The sequence below is a fragment of the Zeugodacus cucurbitae genome, chromosome 5, assembly GCF_028554725.1.
Source record: "Zeugodacus cucurbitae isolate PBARC_wt_2022May chromosome 5, idZeuCucr1.2, whole genome shotgun sequence".
NCBI classification, from domain to species: Eukaryota; Metazoa; Arthropoda; class Insecta; order Diptera; family Tephritidae; genus Zeugodacus; species Zeugodacus cucurbitae.
The window spans coordinates 46,896,964-46,912,549 of record NC_071670.1 but is presented as its reverse complement, the minus strand read 5'-3'; the positions used below and the strand labels follow the sequence as shown (position 1 = coordinate 46,912,549).

The 15,586-nt window shown below is 32.7% G+C and overlaps 1 protein-coding gene across 1 annotated transcript; it reads left to right on the top strand.

Moving 5' to 3' along the window:
* Nucleotides 1-195: 195 nt before the first annotated feature.
* On the top strand, nt 196-12,012 carry LOC105215442 (fatty acid hydroxylase domain-containing protein 2). The gene is made up of 5 exons (XM_011189365.3): nt 196-1,058; nt 4,880-4,953; nt 10,851-11,026; nt 11,112-11,566; nt 11,627-12,012. Exons 1-5 carry the CDS (start codon nt 616-618, stop codon nt 11,775-11,777), a joined length of 1,299 nt encoding a protein of 432 aa, XP_011187667.2. The 5' UTR covers nt 196-615; the 3' UTR covers nt 11,778-12,012.
* Nucleotides 12,013-15,586: the final 3,574 nt, after the last annotated feature.

The following is a 15,586-nucleotide window of genomic DNA, read 5'->3' as shown; positions in this document are numbered from 1 at the left end:
TCTATTATCAATCACACTTTTTACGCATATTTTACACTAATATACACCACTGTTAAAAGTTAAATGCAGTCGAAAGCTTTTCGCACCAATCGTCGTCAAGCCAACAAAATGTAAACAAAGGATTTCGAGTTTGTTGTTTTTGTTTTGATGTGAGCAATTCGTGTCCTTTGTTCACAATAAGTAGCAGTCATTTGCAGTAAATTTTTATGACTACAATTAAATAACAATTTGATAAATATATATAAACAAATTAAAAGCGTTTCATATTAAGCAAAAACAACAAAGTTAACCGAAAGTGATACTTATTAGACAGCAGCAATACCAATTAGAATAAGTTGACCAATTTTCATGGTTAACAATCGATTTTTATATTATACTAAATATCTTGCGAAATTATCGATTTGACATAAAAATGGTGATAAGTTTAATTAATGTAGATATACATACATACACACACGTTAAGTACGCAGTTCGAATATGTAACTAAGAAAAAATGAACAGCAAAGTTCAATAAACTTTAAATATATAAAAGCAACATATAAAACCAATAGACATAATCAACTGACCCCAGTAAACTTAACATAACAAATTGTACTTAATAAATTAAATTTAAATATGGAAACCGATTTGAAAACTTCAATTAATGGCACAACAACAACAAAAAATCCAACACTTGTAAGCACCGCTAACTCAATGAATACTATAAAAACAGTTACGGAATCCAATGCTGCACAAGCAACTCCAGTTGGGTGCTATGGTGGTAGTGGCAACAGTGTTAACGATAAGGGTACTGGTAATGCCGGTGGCACAACATCGCACAGTGAAAAACCGGAAAAACATTTAGCTCGTGTTGATTTTGATGCTTATGGTGATAGCATCGCTTTGCTAGCTGGTGATGATTCGGATTATACCCCACCACCATCACCGTTATCTTCTATTGGTTATGCCCCACCAATGGAACCCAAAAAACGACGTTGGTTATCATCATTACACAGTGTAATTTTCATTATTACCTGTGCGCTAGCTGTATTCATTGTATTTCGGAACGTTCTTACTTGGTAAGTTTTGTTACGGATATTACGGATACGTTGAAATCACGTTAGCATGCAAACAGTAAAGTTAATTTTCAAGATTTTTTTTGTATATCATTTTACTATACTTTACTATTTTTACTGTGATTCTCATTTTTAATTATTGTAACTGTCTTTTAAGAGGGTCATCATGATGGGCTCAAAAAAATGATCATAATTGCTTTCTTAACACGTCTAGAATACGGTAGTAAAGTGATTTTCAGAAATTCGAAGTCGTTTTAAAGGTACTGTAGTTAGAAGACGGAGCTGAACGAAGCGCTCAGTTGGCAGCTGGAAACTTTCAACACGTTTTTCTCAAATCCGTGTTTTTCAAACTTTCTTCCATCATATCTCAAAACGGCGTTACCGAATGACTTGAAATTTGTAGGATACATTCAGGGCATGTAAACGCATGGAAACGCTCTATTAATATTTAAAAATTCAAAAAACTTCGAAAATTATACCCTGAACAGGGTGTATTAAGTTTGTCACGAAGTCTGTAACACCCAGAAGGAAGCGTCGGAGGCCCTATAAAGTATATATATAAATGATCAGTATGTTGAACTGAGTCGATTTAGCCACGTCCGTCTGTCTGTCTGTCTGTATATATACGAACTAGTCCTTCAGTTTTTAATATATCGTTTTGAAATTTTGCAGATGTTATTTTCTCTTCAAGAAGCTGCTCATTTGTCGGAACTGCCGATATCGGACCACTATATCATACAGCTGCCATACAAACTGAACGATCGGAATCAATGGCTTGTATGGAAAACTTCCGCATTTTACTACATATCTTCACGAAATTCAGTCTGAGTTATTGTTCATAGAAATAATTTAATCTCCGAAAAAATTGTTCAGATCGATTCACTATAGCATATAGCTGCCATACAAACCGAACGATCGGAATCAATGGCTTGTATCGCATTTGACGTGGTATCTTCACGAAATTTGACATGGATTACTGCTTAAGGTAATAATATAATCTCCGAATAAATTGTTCAGATCGGTTAACTATATAACCTTAATGTTTCTAGCAAACAACCCGGCTAAAAATAATTAGTAAAATGTTTTCTTTTTTTACTTACTTTTTCTTACATCTTTAGATTTGCTTAGTTACTAAAAGATATGCACCTGTGAAGGGTATATTAGCTTCGGTACAGCCGAAGTTAACGTTTTTTCTTGTTTTATAGCAAAAAACTAAAAAAAAACACACAAAATTTGCAATTTTTTCAAATCTCTACCAAGCGTTCCATGCTTTCAATTCCTTAATTAGTTTAGTAACTATATGAATATATAGTTTATTAAGGAATTTGTAAATTTTATTCAATTAGAACGGCTAAAAGGAGATTATTTTAAGACTAATAAATTGAGACAGGTATATTGCACCTAGTCAGCACTAAGTAGAGCAAAATCAAACTATTTCTCTGAAGTAAAATATTTTAAGAATACTTCATCTTTAACGCTTTAAGTGAGACCTATCTCCGGATTTTGAAAATTATAAAAAAAATCATAATTCTCGAAAGATTATTTTAAACTACCATCAACAATATTCTATTAATATTGACCTTTTCTTAGGCGGACACCACTCTTTGGAGCGGACAAAAATCGCTCGACAGTGAGTATCCGTCCAATAGAGGTTTCACTGTATAGTCCAAAGATAGTGAAAGTTTTATTTAAATTCATAAACAAGAACTCTCTTTCGGTTCTTCCTTAATGATATACAAATTGAAATCCAAATAAAATAACAAAAACTCTCTATATTTTGTTACTGAATGAGATGCTAATGACCGCTTTGTATTCCACCTGATTCAAAACAATGTATATCTGTATGTATAAGTACATAAATAAGATTATTTATACAAAACAAAAACACTTTAGAGTATATACTATGTATACATACGTACATACACATGTAGATATGTATGGAAGTATACACCTGAAGAAATGTGTACGTTATCGCTGGCTTCGTCACTACTTTCTTCTGAGGTTTTCTTTTCATTTTACACACATCTTTATGTATACAGGTTCCTTTTTATACACTCATACACACACCCATATACTAGTATCTACAAAATAAATATGGGCATATTTCTATCAGGCCGCACTTGACCGATTGTTTACTTTTGACGTTGCGCCAATATTGTTTACAATTTGCACAATTAAGCATATACTTAGGCACCTTCATACATATGTATAAATATAATACCTACGACCGCTCTCTCTCTCTCTCTCTCTATTTGAAAACCCTATTCCACTACATTCACAAAATGTTAATACCAGAAACGATAATATTTTTACATCTCTTACAAAATTGTAAATGGTCAAGAGAAAATATGAAGCATAAAAGGTTGTTTTGCATTTGGATGTTTCCTAACTTGACTAAAGCTTCAACAAAGTGGGGGTTCCAAAAACAAGACTCATAAATCTACTAATCTAGTAATATAGACATAAATGATGGTTTTATACACTTCTTGAATAGTGGTAAATAGAGATATCTTGATTAGAGATATGTAGAGATATACCCATTCAAAGTTTGTGAAACATGTTGTCATAACTCATAAACCGAATAAAATAGTTTGAAGATAATTCGTTTCGTCTTTGTTGGAAGTAAATAAAGAAACTCATATTTCCCGACTTTTCTAGTTTGGTTAAAACACACTGAAAAGTACGGAAACAGTAACTAAACGAAGGATCTGAAGATCTTAAATCCAATATGAAGTGCAAGATGAGCAAAAAATTACAGACCTCACAGGCTGCGGAAACAATAACTTAACGAATGATCTGATGATATTATATACGATATGATGTTTGATTCCACAGATGGGCCAAAAATTAGAGGTCCTAACCTCAAATATGAGAATAACTTTCAAATCCACTTTCTCAATTTCAAGTAATGGTTGGTTTCCCCGACAGGATTTATTATATTGTAATGGACTACGTAGTAATATACAGAATAGCGTTCAACTCAGAGAGTCAGTTCCATAACTAAATAGATTCTTTAGCTTTTCCTAGCAGGGCATTTTGGTAGTATGTTTGTAAACGTAAAATTGTTCTGTACATACATACATACATGCAAATTAATAGTGTAAGCGCAAGCAGGTTGTAATACAAAAGTATAATAAGTCGCAGTTGGACGTTAACCAACAATCAACAATCTTCCAGCAAAATACCACATACACTCTCTCCCTTTCTCTCTCTCTCTCTGCCTATTTACAGCATTGCATACTCTTATATACAATTTAAGAAATCAGTGTGTGTGTTTGTGTTATTTGTTGAGTGTAAAATCTCTCGATCGCTTTGTTTTGATTTAGACTTCACTGTGAGCGCAGAGATCATTGCACAGCCCATTGAGTCCCCCATTGTGCCCGTCAATTCCAACTTCCATGAGCACTTACTACCAGTCCAGCACAGGCACCAGCTGACATTCTTTTAACGACCGTCCAGAATTTCGGTTCTCCAAACATTCATTTCTCCACCACGTTTACGTTTAGTGCATTATTTTTCTTGTTTATTAGTGATTTTCCATTTTCGTTTCTCTAATTACATATGCACATATGTATGTATGTATGTGCATCCAAATGTATTTACGAGCTACCTAGCATTGCAGTTCCGACTTTCGTTTCAAGTTCAGCTTGGTTTAGTTTTAAACTGGAAGCCTTGGCATAGATACTCAGATATACGACGTTATAGGCAACTTATCGGTTGAAAGAACTACTATTTTTGTGTTGTTATTGTTTTTGTTATAAACTATCATTTGTACCAACATTGATAATGGAGAAATTTTACTACTTGGATATGTTTCTACTCAGGCATTTGCAAAGCTTCTGGGGTGCATCGGGCGATTTCTGGCAAGCACAATGGGATAAATTTATCGATAAAACAGGTAAGTGCATAAGGAAATTAAAGAATTGATACTAATAGTATTTAAGACGTGTTGTTGTTGTTGTATTTGTGACGTGTCTATTTTTCGCTGATAAATAGTTTTTTTTTGTTTTTTTTTGTAAGTCGGCTTTTTGACCTCAGTAAGCTTACGTTAGATTAAGAATTTAAGCTTAAAAGCTAAACAAGCGTTTGATATGGGTTTTCTAAATAAAATTTTAAGTAAAGACAAGCAACTACCAGCAATAGTAATTTATGACCTCTACTTGTTTACTATCAATATTGCCTGTATTTACATTATTTTATAGTATTTGCCACCTATTGTACCAGATTAATCCTATAGTAAATAATAATCCGTGTTATCTCTGAGACTTAACAATATTCACTTAAACAATAAGAATGATTTATAAAAGACAAAAAAAAAGAAATAATTAAACTAATCGAATGGTGGCGATTGTAATTTAAAAAAAAGGAAAAAGTGTAAAAATGAAATTCTAGAAGTGTAAATGCACTTATGAATATTGAAATCGCTTTGTAAGCTTCGATTGGGTCAGTTGTTTCATATATCAATATTGTATCGTTCCCCATATATCATTATACAATCTCAAACAATGGATTATAAGCATATCCAGTATAAACTACAGCTGAACTTCCCTGACTCGTATCACCATAATCCACAAAAAAAAAACTTCGATTTAGAGAGACTTCGAGATATGGCAGATAATTTGTATGAAAGCTGCCTTCTATTGCCAATTCAAGAGTTTGAGTTATGGAGAGCTTCGAGTTATAGAAGTTTGAGTTATGGCAGTTCAACTGTATTTAGTAAAAATTCAAAGCTGATCTTACAACTGAATCATCAAAAGGTTAGGTTCATTATTCTTAATTACGTATTTAAATAAATAAATATGTATATATTGAGGTTTTATCTTCGCTTCGATAGAATCAGTCTCTTTGTTGCGGTTTTTTAATTGCGTAGAAGTTTTCATTTTCATTATTAAAGCTTTGAAACGATGCGCCTGTTCTTTATACATATGTATGTACATATTTAGTAAAAATATAGTTCAACAAAGTGACCCACATATATATTTATGCATATAGTATATGTTTCTAAACGCTTGTGTTTATTGCTGTAATGTTTGTAATATAAACCATTTCCTTAAGAAAACGCGACATATCGTTTACATAGACATAGACATGTATTTATATACATACATATACCATGCACGAGACTTTAAAATTTCAATCTAAAAAACATTAAAATTATACGAGCATAAAATTTTAAAAATTTTAAACTTAAATTTTCGGGCTTTAAAGCCTATATATTAGTTGGCAAATATCCTCCTTCCGCCTTTTTGTCTTTTGAATTTCACGTGTTTGTATAAAGCGCTACAGAGCTCGTATCTGGCAATGCTATACATCTTTGAAAGATCTTGACATAACCTACAAAACGACGCTATGCATGATTAGTTTGGATATGGCGTTCAACAGTTATAGAGGTGTAAATATGGAGTTCACTAACGCCGAAATTCGCGCGATTTTAAAGTTTTCCTTCGTCAAAGGCAAATCCGCTAGAGAAACGTTCCGTGAGATTAACGGTGTTTGGGGGATGGTACTCTATCACTTCGAACTGCGGAGGAATGGTTTCGACGAGACCTGGGACGACGAATACCGATCAAATCATGGAAAACATCAAGTTAGACCGGCAGGTGGCATCTCGTGACATCGCCCAGGAGATGGGAGTTAGTTACCAAACCATTTTAAACCATCTGCAGAAGGCTGGATACGAAAAAAGCTTGATGTTTGGGTGCCGCATGATTTGACGCAAAAAACTTTCTAGACCGAACCAACGCTTGCGATATGCTGCTGAAGCGGAACGAACTCGACCCATTTTTGAGGCGGATGGTGACTGGCGACGAAAAATGGATCACAAACGACAACATCAAGCGAAAACGGTCGTTGTCGAAGGCCGGTGAATCGTCCCAAACAGTGACCAAGCCGGGATTGACGGTCAGGAATGTTTTGCTGTGTGTTTGGTGGGATTGTAAGCGAATCATATACTATGAGCTACTCCCATATGGCCAGACGCTTAATTCTACCTTCTACTGAGAACAACTGAACCGCTTAAATCAGACGAGCGACCAGTAGCGTCCAGAATTGGCCAACAGGAGGGGTGTAGTGTTCCACCAGGACAACGCCAGACCACACACTTCGTTGATGACTCGTCAGAAGCTTCGGGAGCTCGGATGGGCTGTCGAAATAAATAAGCGGGGTGTTATGAAGTTGCCGTCTAGATGGAAACAGATTATCGAACGAAACGGCGCATATTTGAACTAAATCCGATCACTCGTAACACTTTTTATAAACCATTGAATAAAGACCAAAAAAGCGGAAGTGAGATATTTTTCCAACCTAATATAATAAAAAATATAATAGTTATAGGCTTTAAATTAAGCTCAATTAATTTAAATTTAAAATTTTATAAATAAAATATTATTTATTTCTCTCCAATTTGTTGAATAAATTTAAATTTATTTTTTCTTTTATTTATATTATTTTTCAAATATTTTTATATTTTATTAATTCAAATGTTAATACCATGTAGGGTATTACACAGCCTTTGACAATGTACTATCATAAATATGTAAATACTTATTTAATTATTTATTTTTAAGTTCAAAGTCTAAACCTAGTCAGTAAAAAAACCCTGTTAAAAATTTAACAGTGCTTACGTACATAAATATATAGATCATATTGTTTTTATATTTATTTTCTCCATTCCCCACTCAACTTCAAATTCTTCAATGAAAATTTTAGATAAAAAAAAATTAATTTGTTTTTATTCATACCCCTCTAATTGTTAACAAATTTTGTCCAAATTACCATTACACAAATTCCACCGTACAAATATAAATACATATACATATATTTATCTCCATTCATATGTATGTATGTATGTATGTATGTAAATGTATATTTGTAACTATATAATCTAATCTACTTTAGTACGCGTGATTGCGATGGTCACGGTTATTCTTCTTCTAATTGTACCCATGTCGCTAAGAAAAAAGTAAACAAAACATAAATAAATAGCTAAAGCTCTTTAAAAACATAGAACGAGCCCCAATTGTGTATTCACGTGTGGACCTACATACATGAATACATATATACATTTCGTTTGTACATACATATTCTACTATGTGGCTTTGTAAATATTCTTAGTTATTTGCATACTCATAATTAGTTTTGGAGGCTTTTCACTTCAGTTCGAATTATTGCAGTACTTGGCATTTGGTCTTCCTTTCACTGAGTAAATATGTACATATGTATGTATATTCATATTGTCAAACAGGTATGCCCCCGTGCATGATAATTTCTATTTTTATTTAAATACATACATACATACATACTTATACATATATGTATATTCTCTATAGAAATCAACAAGTGTTTGCACACATTCATTGCGTCTGACGCTGATTCAATTGCTTTTGTTTGCATGCTTAATCAACGTTGTAACCCGGTATCGTTCTCCCGCCTCTAATTTGTTTATTTATACAGAAAAATGTTCATTCGCAAAAATTTGCTTTTGTTAAATGTTATACATGTCTGTGGAATATATCACTAGTCAGATTGAATTAAATGGTGAGAACTACTTAAATTAATGTCCACTCTATATACATATACTCAGTATTTCGTTCCATGTGTTATACGATTTTGTATAGATGCTCGAGTACATTTGTACGTAACGTAACAAAGAAGCTGGACTTTTATTAATAGATAAACATATGTATGTAATAATATTCATACATACATACATATTTAAAGGCGAACTCTCTAAGACGCCAATTTATTTTTCTCTTGTGTGACAAAGTCGATATGTATTGTATTTATACGATATATAAAATTCATATATATTATAAAAATACATAGTAACTCGAGCTTAATTTGCAATAAATAACAGTAGTAATAAAATCAAAAGTTATGTTTTGCTTTCCATTTCTCCCAAAGTAATACATTTTATCTTCGCGCCAAAATGTAGGCTACATTCTTAAAAGTATTCCGATAAGTATTATAGAATGGTATGAGAAGTACAAATATAAAGTTGAATTAAGCTTAAAATAATTATATTTCGATATAGTATAATAATATAATAAGCTCAACTAAACGAATTCCCTTCAACAGCATGAAAAAATACAAAAGTCTTTTGCCTCTTTCATCAAACTACATATACAGTGGAACTTCTCTAACTCAAATCATCATAATCCACAAAAAAACTTCGAGTTATAAAATTTTCATTAAAACATACATATAAATTTCCATAAAGCTGTAAAATATAGATTTATGCACTGTTTAATTTATTTACTTGGCAAAAAGTTTTTGCACATACGATATAAGATGTCTTCTGTAATTTTGTTTGTATCCCATGCCTTGTGTTAGATGATTTATGCAATCTTTAAGTGTAATATCACATTTTTTGTTCGCCTCCTTTCGAAATAGAAAGGCTCCTTTAAAATTGTTCCTTGATAGTACAGTTTTAAATTTTGTATTATGCTCTGGTCGAAAAGTTCGATTTATGGAAGGAAATTTGTATGAAATTTGCCTTCTATTGCCACTTCAAGAGTTAGAGTTATCGAGATCTTCGAGTTATGGAAGTTCCACTGTATTTCTTCTATATCTTCTATTCTTTAAGAAACTAACTAAAGAAACCGCTGCGAAACGAACGTTCAACTGGCATAAAAAATAGTTTTTGAAAGAATATTTAGTTTAAAGTCATCAATGAGATACCCAAAGTTAGATAAAATTACAGAAATAGTCCTAAAATATACAGAATAACAGCACATTTTGATCAATTTGAATAATCATCAACATCCGTTGTTTTGCTGTATATTAAAGTTTTATTGTCTCGTCTAATTAAGAAACTTGTTTGAAAGTTTTTTTTAAGATTTATAGTTAAATCATTAAACGGTTGATTTAATTACCTAAATCATTACTAATGCTGCTGAATCTATGCTCAATACAACATTTTACACATTTCGAATGAAAATTCGTGTGTCTAAAACGACAGTCTGACGATGTATTAAGGGGATATACCAGTAGGCCATTTTCAAAAAATCGATATTTTTATATATTTTTGCTTATTCGATAGTTTATACTTTCAAAAATATCCCGTGAAAGCGGTAAGGTCGTATCATGAATAGTTTTTGAATGATAGCGTTCAAAAGAGCGACAGCTCGCAAGTATAAGACGTCAAGTTGAAACTTTAAACGCGTTTTTCTCGAAACGACATTTCTCAAAATTGCTGACTCATAACTCAACGAGAAATTGATCGATCGACTTCAAAATTAAACTGAGTATTCTTGAATATATTTACTATACAATGACCTACCTACCAACCTTTTTGATTTGTTGAAAATTTGGTCAGTTGCCAATTTGGCATTAAAAAACAACCTTTTTTACTAAAAAAATGAAATTTTTTCAGACCTACGTTAGTTTGTTAATTTTTGATATTTTCCAAAAATCAAAGGTCATTGTATAGGAAGTACCTTCAACTTTAATGACCTTTTTGATTTTTTTTTTGTATCAGCTACTCATTTGGGCGGAATCATGTCAGCAGTTGGGGAACTTTTTTTTTGGCACCTCGATATCACGTAACTATTTCAATATTTTTCGATATTACAAAAAAAAATTTCTTAAAATATAGCTGAAAATATACCTTATTATGTCCAAAAAAATTTCGAAACAATCAATCGAGTACTTTCTTTAAAAAAAATTCTCAAAAATAGCCACATTTTTCATGGGTTACACTGATATAGCCCAATAATATACAAATATATTAACATTAAAATAGTTTAAGAAGCATTATATAGTACTTACATATTATTATTTTCATTTATATTGCAGGTGATGATCCCATGATGCTTTGGGTTTTCGGCAGCACCATATTCTCAATGATAGTCTATTGGTTTGTTGGCGGCATTTACATATTCATGGATATGACTAATCGGCCAGCATTCTTGCGCAAATACAAAATTCAACCAGGCACGAATGAACCTGTTGAGACCGAACGTTTAATGAAGGTAAATATTGACAACAATTATATTAAATACCATACTTTTTGAATGACAGCTCATTATTATTTACCTTTTTGTACTTTTCCAACAGGTTATGTGGCGTGTAATTAGCAATCAAGTATTTGTCGGCATCCCTTTCGCTTTCCTCAGCTATAAACTGATGACGCTGCGTGGTCCCAACTCGATACGTGAATTACCTACATTCCACTGGGTGTGCGTAGAACTGACCGTGTGCATTCTAATGGAGGAGCTCGGCTTCTACTACTCACATCGGCTTTTGCACAACAAACATATTTACAAATTCATACACAAACAACATCACGAGTGGACAGCGCCAATAGCGGTGACTGCAATTTATTGCCATCCCATAGAGCATATCTTCAGCAATCTGTTGCCGCCATTCCTGGGCGTTTTCCTAATGAACACACACGTGGCTACGGCTTGGATGTGGTTCGCGCTGGCTATTTTATCGACACTCAACGCACATTCCGGCTATCATTTGCCATTCTTCCCGAGTCCGGAGGCACATGATTTCCATCACTTGAAGTAAGTGAAACACATTTTACGATTTAAACAACTGAAATTTCGTTTTCTCTTGTATCACAGATTCAACAATTGCTTTGGCGTGTTGGGCGTTTTGGATCGCCTACATGGCACCGATATTCTATTCCGCGCCACCAAGTCCTATACGCGTCACATTATGATGTTGAGTTTCGTGCCGCCGCGCGAAGCTTTTCCGGATTCATCCACCAAATAGAATATTATCACAAATAAGCTTATTGAAATATCAAAAGCATATATTTTAAATTGTATTAAATTCGCTTTAAATGTACGTATATTGTATGTATGTATGTAATTATGCTTAATCGGCAATATTTATAGTTTTACATTCTTATGTTGCAATCGATAAATTTAATGTGATATGATTGTATATATTATATATACAGATATATATGTAGCTAAATTAAACAATAAGATAATTAATAACACGACACCTCGTTTGTTGTTTTTGTTTTCTGTGAGGTTTCTCTTCAGTAGTTTGATCTTTATTCGATAATCATTTATTTTTTGTAAAAAAAATCGAATCGAGCAATCAATAACTGTTTTTATAAGAGTCTTAACCGAAAGCCGAAAATCGATCGAAAAATGATTCGATCCGAACGAAAATTTCTACGTCGAGATCATTGAAACCATATCGAAAATAAAATTTACGATCACATTGAACTCACTTACCGAATCGAAAAAATACATTCCGCGGCTAATAGATGTCGCTAATTACGAAATCATCGTAACCGCAAAATCGAAAATTTTGGTCGAAATCTATCCGTTGGTAAATGAGTTGCGGAAATGAAAAAGAAATAAACCATTTGGAGGTTTTTAAGTAAATAATTACTGATTATGTTTTATGTGGGTATTTTAGAGTCAAACTTAATTTGAGTCGTTTAAATACGGTATAAAGTAATAGCGCAATAATTTTTTCAAAGCGTCTCAGGCGAATTAAATACTTTTTAAGAAGAATTTTACAAGAGTTAAACGGTGTAGGCTCTCCAACCCATGACAAAACTGGATGAATGAAAAAGTGTAAAGGCATCATGTTTATCTATTATGGGTTGATAACAAATTATTTATAGTTTGAAACTGATTTTATGTTTATAATAAAAAAAATTACAAAAACGTATAACGCATATCTGAAACAGGGGGTGGTGCCTTTATCTAAGTAACTTTAAGTTCACTCGTTAAGGATTTTTGTTTAACTTTTTTAAACGAAGAAAAAAAATCACAGAGAATTTGATTTATAAAATTTGTCGCATTTGTCGATTAAAGTCGATAAAACAGTTATACGGTCTCACTTCGTAGTAAAGCAGTTTATCGACGGAATCAATGATAGCATGAAAATTTTCGATCGAATATCTTTATCGTATCGAATTTGAATTCGCTGCGGATTCAATAATTAGATCCATTAGTTTACGAATTCAATCTGTAGTGTTTATCTACTTTAATTGAGATTATGTTTAGCCGGGTCTCACTGAAGCTTGCCGTGACTACGATTCCAGTCCATCAGCTCAACTGAAAGCAAAAACAAATTTCGTTAGGATAGGAGTCTTGTGGTGTCCTTGAACGATTCATTGAAATTAAGAAAAAAACGTTAACTTCGGCTGTACCGAAGCCAATATACCCTTCACAGGTAAAAAGTAAGAAAAAAAAGAAAGCATTTTATTGTATATTTTTAGCTGGGTTGTTTGCTAGAAACATTAAAGTTATATAGTTAACCGATCTGAACAATTTCTTCGAAGATTATATTATTACCTTAAGCAGTAATTCATGTCAAATTTCGTGAAGATACCACGTCAAACGCGAAAATTTTCCATACAAGCCATAGATTCCGATCGTTCAGTTTGTATGGCAGCTATATGCTATAGTGAACCGATTTGAAAAATTTTTTCAGTTATTAAATTATTTCTATGAGCAATAACTCACACCAAATTTCGTGAAGATATGTAGTAAAGTGCGGAAGTTTTCCATACAAGCCCTTGATTCCGATCGTTCGGTTTGTATGGCAGCTATATAGTATAGTGAACCGATCTGAACAATTTTTTTGGAGATTAAATTATTTCTATGAACAATAACTCATACCAAATTTCGTGAAGATATGTAGTAAAATGCGGAAGTTTTCCATACAAGCCCTTGATTCCGATCGTTCGGTTTGTATGGCAGCTATATAGTATAGTGAACCGATCTGAACAATTTTTTTGGAGATTAAATTCTTTCTATGAACAATAACTCATACCAAATTTCGTGAAGATATGTAGTAAAATGCGGAAGTTTTCCATACAAGCCCTTGATTCCGATCGTTCAGTTTGTATGGCAGCTATATAGTATAGTGAACCGATCTGAACAATTTTTTTGGAGATTAAATTATTTCTATGAACAATAACTCATACCAAATTTCGTGAAGATATGTAGTAAAATGCGGAAGTTTTCCATACAAGCCCTTGATTCCGATCGTTCAGTTTGTATGGCAGCTATATGCTATAGTGGTCCGATATTGGCAGTTCCGACAAATGTGCAGCTTCTTGAAGAGAAAATAACATCTGCAAAATTTCAAAATGATATCTTAAAAACTGAAGGACTAGTTCGTATATATACAGACAGACAGACAGACGGACATGGCTAAATCGACTCAGTTCAACATACTGATCATTTATATATATACTTTATAGGGCCTCCGACGCTTCCTTCTGGATGTTACAAACTTCGTGACAAACTTAATGTACCCTGTTCAGGGTATACAAATTCTGCAAAAGTGGACGATCTTCCCAAAAATACAACTTTTTCATCCGATGAAATGTATTGAAAAAATCATAACATCATATGAAAATTTAAAGGAAAAAATGAAATCGTACAAAGACACGGCAAATAAATTGCGAACAATTTTAAAATTTAATATCGGTTGAAAACTCCAAGTCACCGCAACGACGTTTTCGGAAAAACATGATTTCGAGAAAATCGCTTTAAAAATTGAAGTTCACTTTTGTCTAGTATAGCGGAGCAAGAAGTAAAACGCTATAACTTCGCTTCTACTGGTTAAATCTCTATAAGATAACATTCTTAAGAATAAAACAAATTCCCATTTTTTGACCGACTTCAACATACATATACATATAACCCCTTAAAAGGCGCATGCCGGTCAATTTGACATTGCTTAGTGGGTATTCGAGCCTAATAGTAGAATATTTGCTCGTTAATATGAAATTATCTGTCCACATTAAAAGACCTGGGTCAATATATACCAGAATAATACTTGCTGATAAATATTGCTGGAATTAAATTGTCAATTGGTTAGTTTAATAATATTTTCTATACAAAATAGTAGTAAAAGTCAATAGCTCGGACGGCATTTCACAAATGATGTTATCAAGGAAAAATAACAAAAATATTTCCAAAGATAATATGCTTATCTGACAATAAATTAGACAAATGATAGAGAGTAGGCACGGGAAATGCTGATAACAAGCCTACCTCTGGATCAGTTGTAGAAACATATATAGATATACTTAATATGTTCATTAATTACATTGACGCTACTATAATTCTCAATTACCCATTACATTTCAGCAGCCTAATCAGGAATATATTTTAATAAAACCAGGCATTTTATGAGTGATGAAAAATAACTATAGTTATTTAGAGAAATTACTTTTATAGCCATGCACATTACTTTCAATATGCAATAATCTTCATTTCAATATGCGGTACGTGACGGATGGCACGTTTTGAGCGTTAGTGCTACCAGGGACCTTAATTATTTGCACACTTTATGTTATTAAATATGAAATTTTTAATGCCATATTATATTTTTACTATTTTGCAGCACAGTGTAATAATCTGAAATGTGTTTTGTATGCCAGACCCAAGAAACTATTGGGTCTGGCATACAAATTACTATAGCGAGCGCGCTGTTGTTACCAGTCCAGATGTTTATTTCAATCAGTAAAGCGCGTGTTCGCCAAATAAATATAGAACGGGTATGTATGAATAAATATGTATTACATACATACGGACACA

Coding starts and splice junctions, on each gene's coding strand:
- LOC105215442 (XM_011189365.3), top strand. CDS start 616: ATGGAAACCGATTTGAAAACTTCAATTAATGGCACAACAACAACAAAA. Junction 4,954..10,850: donor TAAATTTATCGATAAAACAG/GTAAGTGCATAA, acceptor TTTATATTGCAG/GTGATGATCCCATGATGCTT. Junction 11,567..11,626: donor CATGATTTCCATCACTTGAA/GTAAGTGAAACA, acceptor CTTGTATCACAG/ATTCAACAATTGCTTTGGCG.